At 42.4% G+C, this 8,709-nt stretch overlaps 1 protein-coding gene across 1 annotated transcript; it reads right to left on the bottom strand.

Moving 5' to 3' along the window:
* Window positions 1-2,881: 2,881 nt before the first annotated feature.
* Window positions 2,882-7,708, bottom strand: LOC105028864 (elastase-1-like). Its single transcript, XM_029113694.2, has 8 exons — window positions 7,667-7,708; window positions 7,343-7,446; window positions 6,586-6,686; window positions 6,300-6,425; window positions 5,884-6,020; window positions 5,576-5,721; window positions 5,064-5,213; window positions 2,882-2,966 (listed from the first exon to the last, which is right to left on the bottom strand). Exons 1-8 carry the CDS (start codon window positions 7,704-7,706, stop codon window positions 2,955-2,957), a joined length of 816 nt encoding a protein of 271 aa, XP_028969527.2. The 5' UTR covers window positions 7,707-7,708; the 3' UTR covers window positions 2,882-2,954.
* Window positions 7,709-8,709: the final 1,001 nt, after the last annotated feature.

Below are 8,709 nucleotides of genomic sequence, written 5' to 3'. Positions count from 1 at the left end.
ACACGTTGTGAAACCTTGGTCTACCTTACATAACAGCCTGTGTGAAGAAGTTGAAAACTTGTGACAAGCTCCAATGTGTTTTTCTGAAAGCACTAATCGTGGCAAAACAGTATTCTTTTGGGGGGGTTATTAACAATGTAATTGCAGTCACACAGAATTTTGATGATTAAATTGCTAGCTAGTTCTAATGGGCTTGTCCCTCAACATTCTTTCACTTTGCCATAGTTCAACAACTTAACCAAGACTTAAGGTTTTCAAACTTAAGAGCATTGAATTCTGCTTCCAATCCAAGTTTGTGAAAACACTATTGCTGTATCACCAGGAGAACCCCCCCCCCCCCTTAGATGAGTTCGATTCTCCAGCTTGGTCTATTGGAAAATCACAACCCTGGATAGAGTGAAGCTAAAAGCATAACTTTAATCCACAAGGCAACAGAGCAGCGTACAGGCGGGCGGAGGCCGGTTCCCGGGGAGTCAGAAGGCAGCAGCACAGTCCGGGGTTGGAGTGGGGTAAACAGGAGGCCGGCAGAGAGTGGGCTACAGTACAGAATCAGCCGGCGGGCAAATGAAGTCGGGACAGGCAGAACAGGTTGACGTAGAAGGCAATCAGGAACAGGATAAGACAGGCTCAGTACGTTGCGGTGAAACAAACAATACCTCACGGGGAGAGAAGGCAACAGGCTTAAATACACAGGAGGTCATTGGGAACAGGTGTCTAGTATTCAGGAGATTGTGACCGGGAGGATGTGCTGCGTTCAGGGTGAACGGGAAGTGGCGGTTGCACTGAAGACGGAGATCGAGCGGCACATTACTTTCACATTTTTACTTTCATTTTCACCTCTTTCAGCAAGAGGTGAAATGAGATGAGAGAATCATCGGCCAGTAGCGAATCAAACAGCCAGTAGTGAATACAATTGTGTGTGGCACCCTGGGTGGCCAATCAGATATCAGAGGTGGCCAGTGCCCCCCTGGCAACCCAAACGTCTTGAGTCTCCTCAGGAACTACAGTCGTTTTTCGGCAGTTTTCACTGCCGAGTTCGCTTGTCTGGACGAAGTGAGGTCATCTTTGATGAACACCCAGAGAAACTTGAATTCAGAGACTCTACTGGCTTGTTGTTGTCTCTCTGTTGCGCACTTGTGCAATTGGGCTGTACTCTGCTGGCAATACTCGACCCTTATTCAGGGTGGTTTTGGTTGGTGGGTGTCCCTTTGGTTGATGCCTGGCAATGTGGGTGGATTGATTTCCTGCCTGTTGGGCCCTGTCCGGGCCCTCCCCTGGGTATGGCCACAGTGTCGCCGGACCCCCCCGTCTCAGTTCCAAGGTCTTACGCTGCTATACTATTGTGCTGGGGGATTGGGTCAGTTCTCCGTCCCCACAAAGTTCTCCTTCTCCACTATAAATCGTTGTTGATATGATGAATGCATTTTCTGAACTTCTCCCGTTTTAAACTTTAGGAGGACATGAGGTCCTGGTCCACACCTGTGGAGTACCTGGTTTGGGGGCCCCGTTGCTGTCCCTGTCCTTGTCCACCTGGTCATACTTCTGACCTAGTCTAAAATCAAATAGACTCTTGATTTAGCCCAGATAAATGTATTAATTATTCCAATTGGACTCTTAATATCTCACCCGGCACAGCCAGAAGAGGACTGGTCACCCCTCTGAGCCTGGGTCCTCTCTAGTTTCTTCCTAAAATTCGACCTTCTTAGGGAGTTTTTCCTAGCCACTGAAATCCAACACTACTGTTGTTTGCTGCGGAGAAAGCTCATTTCGGCTGCCTGTATCCGGGATCTTGTCCTTTCGGTCATGACCCAAAGCTCATGACCATAGGTGAGAGTAGGAACGTAGATTGACCGGTAAATCGAGAGCTTCGCCTTGCGGATCAGGTCTTTCTTCACCACGACAGACCGATACATCGACCGCATTACTGCAGAAGCTGCACCGATCCGTCTGTCAATCTCCCGTTCCATCCTTCCCTCACTCGTGAACAAGACCCCTAGATACTTAAACTCCTCCACTTGAGGCAGGCACTCTCCACCAACCTGAAGTGGGCAAGCCACCCTTTTCCGACTGAGGACCATGGCCTCAGATTTGGAGGTACTGATTCTCATCCCCACCGCTTCACACTCGGCTGCAAACCGTCCCAGTGCATGCTGAAGGTCCTGGCTTGAAGGGGCCAACACGACAACATCATCCGCAAAGAGCAGAGACGAAATTGTGTGGTCCCCAAACCTGACACCCTCTGGCCCCTGGCTGCGCCTAGAAATTCTGTCCATAAAAATTACGAACAGAACCGGCGACAAAGGGCAGCCCTGCCGGAGTCCAACATGCACTGGCAACAAGTCTGACTTACTGCCGGCAATGCGGACCAAGCACCTGTTTCGGTCGTACAGGGACCTGACAGCTTATTTATAATATATTCAAACTCACCATTTACGTTCTAAAAGGAGCACAATCCGACGGTTGTTGTGGTTAGAGGCAAAAAAGTAAATTGTGCGCTGGACATCCAAAGCCTTTGTCCTTTCATTGTTGATGGCCAACAGGGCCAGGTTACTGTTTCGGGCATCTCAATGTCTGACATAGGTGAGGACACTTTCAGACAAGATAAGAACTTTGGCAAGTTTAGTGGGGTGATCATTTGACTGGAGAGCACCAACAAATCTAGGTTGAAGTAAAGTATACAATCCCAGAATGCATCTTTATCTATTAACATACCTCAATTGGTGGTATAGATGCACAAGTGAAATGGGCTTTTCTCTGTCCCGAAAGACATGGTTGGAGTGTATCTCAAATACAGTAAATGTCCCTTTAAAAGTGTACTGATAATGCAGACAATACTGTGAGATAAATAATGACAGCGTGGACATGAAAATAAAATGCTGCAAATTTGATACTTTATTGAATATTGAACACTAGACATTGTCTTGAGTACTCTGTTTCAAAGACCATGTTCCTTTTTAACGGGCAATCTGTGGAGGAGAGAGTGTCAGTTAAAACAATGGATCAAAACTATTATTGTCACCAGGGTTGGGTAGGTTAATCCATTACAATCCAGATTTGTAATCAGTAAAGTACTTTTTGATTATTCAAACTCAGTAACGTAATCCGATTACTTTTAATTACTTTTAGATTACTTTAATATTAAGAGGTATTAGAAAACAAAAAGGAATAGCCTATAACCAATTGAATACATTTAGCGGGATCAATCAATGTTAGTTTACATAGCTGGTCAAAAACTAAATTTGCATACACAAAAGCTGCAGTAGTCTGATGTTTTGCTCCACAACCACAAACGTTGTCAAAACGTTGCAAAATCCCCAGGCACATGAATACACGTTGTGAACACCAGCACACAAATACATTTTACCTGCGTGAACTTAGCCTGTGATTATTAAGGCCACCAGCAATGGATTTTTTTAAACGCAAATGAAAGATATAAACTGTGATTATACACCTGCACTCAGTGGCGTCGTTAGCCCTGGGCGTCTGGGGCTATAGCCCTGGATATTTTATGAATAGCCCTGGATCGCAAATGGAACAAAAATAATAATAATACAAAAATATCTCCTGATATATTCATCTATAATTCCCGATCGCGCGTTATGACAATGTAGGCCGCTAGCGTGTGCATAAAAATGTTACGCAATGTATATTCAAAACTGTTACGCAATGTACATTCACCCTTCTGTCCCGGGTCGGGCAGAAGGGTGGGCTAAACCCCGAATATATTCAGTGTTGCCAACTCCTCAGTAAGGAAAGTCGCTATTGGCTGTCCTAAGAGTCACTAGAAGTCGCTAAATGACGTCATCGCCTAATTTGCATAATTTCCCATTAGCATCATGAATGGATTTATTTTGTCTTTTTTAGCCGAGGTGAGGTGAGTAAGTGACTGAGGCTGTGTGAGTCGAATCATGCAGGCAGTGATTTATTTTAGACAAAGAACATTTACATTTTACATTATGGGTGGGAAAAGCCAGCGAGGGCTTCCCGCATGCGCGATTCATTTTCCGTCAGGACGCGGAGGAGTTAACATCTCCTGCTCTGACTGCAGCTCGGAGGAACTGCTGTGCGAGGACTGGGCCGCCTGTGAGTGCTTTCAGATGGGGGAGGGGCCCACGGCGGCACCGTTGAGAAGAGTAAGAACAAGTCTCCAGTAACACCACAAAAAGTCACTAGATTTGTATTTGAACGTACTGTGATCCTAGCAACGACGCCTCTGCCTGGACTCTTAGCTTAAATTCAATGCGGTCAGCAGCCAATGATAACCACAATTTTCTGAGATGTAAAGCCAAAGCAGGATCACAAGGCTGCCTGTAAGGACAGAGTTTAGGTGACGGCGTCAAATGCATATCGTCATCCTTTGGCAAAGTGCCAAACACAAAATGTTGTGATAAATTCCTTATGATGTTTTATATTGAAGGTAGCACCATGCTACAGCTATCAAACAAATAGCTGCCTAATCTTTGCAACTCTTCCTGGCTGTGTTGTTCAGTGCGTTTGACTAACAGACCTTGAAACTTGAATAATATATAACACCAGGTAGGCCTATCATTGTTCTGAGAAAGATGCATCGAGTGGACAACTAAATCACATTTTAAATGGGTAGGCTTATATTATCGTAGATACATTCTGTTTTTACCAATAAAAAGTGCTTAATCGTCACTAATTTGGTTATGCGGGCCCACCTTTGCGCGCATGATGACCACACCCAACAGGGGCGCGATTGTTATTTTGGTTCAAATAACGAAGTTTTTAAAACATATGCAACGTGTCATAGTTATTTCACACAAATATAATTTTTCAATTGATGTAATCCAAATGTAATCATATCTTTTCAAAAGTATCTGTAATCTGATTACAATATTTATTTGGTAATGTGACAGATTAGAGTTACTTATTTTTTGTAATCCATTACTCTGATTGTCACCAATTCTACTAAATAATATATACATTAGATATACTCCTATTTAGGTATGCCAACTAATAGAAATGCCTTAACACAGTTAAAGAAATAAAGCAGTGCTATTCTCCTTGTCCTCTCTGTTCCTGGACATCAGACTACTAACGTTGTTTATCCAGCCAATGTAGGCAGACACGCGGGTGAAGACAGTGGGCTTCTGGAAGGTGTTGCATCCAAGAGAGGACACAAAGCTGGTCACCCCATGGACGTAGTACCTCCCCCCCACCTGGCAGTTCAGGGGGCCGCCAGAGTCACCCTACAGGAGAGAGGGAATGACAGTTGAGAGAATGAGATAAGGTGAAAGAAAGAGAAGAATCGTGAACTACATCCGAGTCTTGTCACATTTTATTTACAGTGTCTACACACTGGAGGGTGTTTAGGCTTCTCCCAAGAGTAATGGAGAGAGGCCTTCATCATGACTGAGATAACCATGTCACAGTATGAATAGTAGAAACCATGATTCTTACTGGTATTTTGCTATTTCAAGATGTATAATATAAATCATCTCTTGCCTACAATATGACATGACATTATTATATTTCTAAATATGAAATCCCTAGCTGATTTGTTTGCCACCTCAAAATTCCCACAATACACATTCCAATACACTGGTCTTACAAAGCAACCGGAGTTGGATCTTCCACCCCCAGCACAGATCATGGTGGGTTTAACAGCAGATCCCCACCAGTCAGGTCTGGAGCAGGTCTGGAAGTTCACGCTGGGCAGCCTAGCCTGCTTCAGGATTTTGGATTGAGGACCGTTAGCTGTAGGAAGGACAGAAGACATTATGGATAATGGAAAGATAATGGAAATCATACAGCTAGATAGACACATGAAAAAGAGACACAAATATAAATATACATTTTCTTTTGAACCTTTGAACCTTACCTTAACAACAGTTACTGTTAGCTACTTGTGTAACTTACTGGAGGTGCGTCCCCATCCAGTGATGTAACAGGGGTTGTTGTTGGGCAGGATCTGACCAGAGGGAGGGAGAACAGCCAGCTGGACAGCAGAGTTCAGGGTGGCAGCAGTGGGCAGAGGAATCAGGGCGATGTCAAACCTGAGGGTCAGAGGAACACAATATCATACCGGAGGGGTTAATGGACTGTGTATAATATCAAAAGTATCGGAGCAAAGAAGTGGAGGAATCAACATCATACATCCTTACATATGTGTTGTCCATCTGAGCTAGGGTAAAAGATATCTAGGAGGATTTTACAAGTTATTATATTATTGGGAAATTATCATAAACAGATGTTAAGATGTTAGAAAACACTGTCAATAGCCACATTTAAACTTGAACACAAATATGCCTTTGCTTCCAGAAAGCGTTCCTTACCCTGCATTGAGGTCATTGGTGTTCCATTGAGGATGGATGATGACCCTGCTGACAGGCATGATCTGCTCCAAACCGTTTTTCCTGTCCAGGTTGTGCGCTCCAAGAACCAGACGACGAGTCCCCGGACTGTAGACACACATGTTTAAAATTCAAAAACCATGCTAATTGAAATCAAATTTGTATTAATGTATTGGTGTATGTCATTTGTGTACCGCTGTGTTTTGTAATAGTTATCCTATTGCCACAACAGATTGACTTTAGAAATATAGTTCTGTCCTTGTCCCACCTGTCCACACAGTGGGCGGCTGTCACGACCCATCCTTTCCTGATCAGAGAACCTCCACAATTGTGGAAGAAGGTGCGTCCAGACTGGACCTGGAGAGAGACCTGAGGAGAGAAGATATAGAGACGAGTGTGTTAAAGATGAAGAAGTAGCCTGATACGTTTATCATGTGAGAACAGACAGGCTTTCTTTGACTGGGAAGAGCAAATGGGTTGCCTTAGCTTGCTGCCTGAGATTCAGAGAAATAGTTTTTTCTTACTAGAGATTAAATATGTAAAGAATTTTACAGAAGAAAATATAACCATAGTTTTCTTTCAACTGTCATAATTGTGCCCATTATATCCAGAAATTCATAACTGGTTTCCAGTGATTGGTCTATTCGAATGGGTAGTAATTTGCTGACAGATGCGATAGTCTGTTTAAATATGGAGAATGGGTGGAGATCAGGTGGAGCAGGCTACGCTACATCCATGCAGCCTGTTTTGTTGAGGTACACTTAAATTCACTGTTCCAATTTTTAGGAATCGCCAGTTGTGACATTGAGAACAGCGATTACTCAGAGCAATATTACAACTTTAACCTACATGAATTTTTATTGATTTTGTAATAACGTCTAACCATTTATGTAAATATAATGATTACATTCTGCAATAATTTAGCTTTCACTGGCACACACCAGACAGATCTGGAATCAGATATGTGTTGTTACCCAGAACCAGAGATCAGTTTGCTAGAGACTAAGAGAAGACTAATGTCTTACCTGCCAGGGCCAGGAGTGAGGCTTGGCAACCTCACCACCTACAACTCTGGTCTGAGGTACATCTTCCAGGTATCTGGGCAGGAACACCAGGTCCTCAGTCAGAACTACACAGGACAAGACACACAATTAAAAACACTATCAGTTTAAATCAGATGGTCCTTTACAGTACAGATTTATTAGATATTTTACTCCAAGAGAATAATGTAGAAAAGAGTGTATGAGAAAAAACAAGAAAAAACAATTTTGTTCAGGGAATTAGCTAGTTCAGAGGCTAGAAAGACAGAAAAGGGGGAACAAGAGAGTCTCAGGGGTTTGTCTTTTCACCCAAGATTGCAAGAGCACTCAACAGGATGTACTTCAGCATGTCTCCAGTCTGTAGTCTGTACTGATGGAGCATTCCTCTTCCTCTTTTATACCCTCAGAAACTCCACTTGACCTGTCTAGGGTTCAGAACAAGGACATTAAATCACAATGAAAACTGAAGTGTAAATTAATTGTTTTACATGAAATATAACATTTAATATATAGATATCAAAATAATTATGTGTGTTGCCAGCTGGGGAGGTTTCCGGTCAATTGGGCAATTTCTTATAATAGTGTGCGGTATAAAAAAAGTGAGGAACAGAAGGGCTAAAATTACAAGACCAATGCAAATTGAACGCTTCTGTTCCTCACTCAAAACATTCCTTTTCAATTTTTTTGGAATGGAAAGAAAAAGGTGCAGTGGTCTCTTAATTTTTTCCGGAGCTGTATAGATATTATTCCATATTTCTTAAATCTGAACAGACTTTCTTATGACCACATCATTTTTCACAATTACAAATATTATTCTGATGTCCACTGATGGAAATGGGCCAGATAGGCAAAGCAACTTATCTTCACATAGCTTGTTGAGTTTGAAGTTCATGCTTTGCGTTAGCAGTACGAGCGGTTTCCATGCATGATTTTGGATGATGCTAATTACCGACTGAGACAGAGCTGAATAATGGACTGTTTGAAAAAATGACTGTCAGGATTATCTCTTGGTGGACTAACTGTCCCTTTAATCCCCCCCTATCCAGATTCACTGTAATACATTTAGAAAGTTGTAATACAGTAGAAGGCTATTGTGTTTTAAAACCAATTTGTATCAATGAGAAATTGCATATTTTAGAAATTCTATAATAAGTGACTGTTTGTAGTATTGAAGTATATACAGTATATTATTATTACAAGTACATAAAATACAAGAAAATGAATTGAAGTTGAAGTTAGTGTGTTGAAGTTATTGCATGTATAGTTTAAAATAGGTGGCACAGTGCAATCTCTTAAGATATGCGTCCCATATGCATGCAAATGAATATTACTTATGCGTCAATATGTGAATG

The sequence above is a fragment of the Esox lucius genome, chromosome 17 (assembly GCF_011004845.1).
Source record: "Esox lucius isolate fEsoLuc1 chromosome 17, fEsoLuc1.pri, whole genome shotgun sequence".
Lineage (NCBI taxonomy): Eukaryota > Metazoa > Chordata > Actinopteri > Esociformes > Esocidae > Esox > Esox lucius.
The sequence above is the reverse complement of the archived record's forward strand: the minus strand, read 5'-3'. Positions and strand labels throughout refer to the sequence as shown.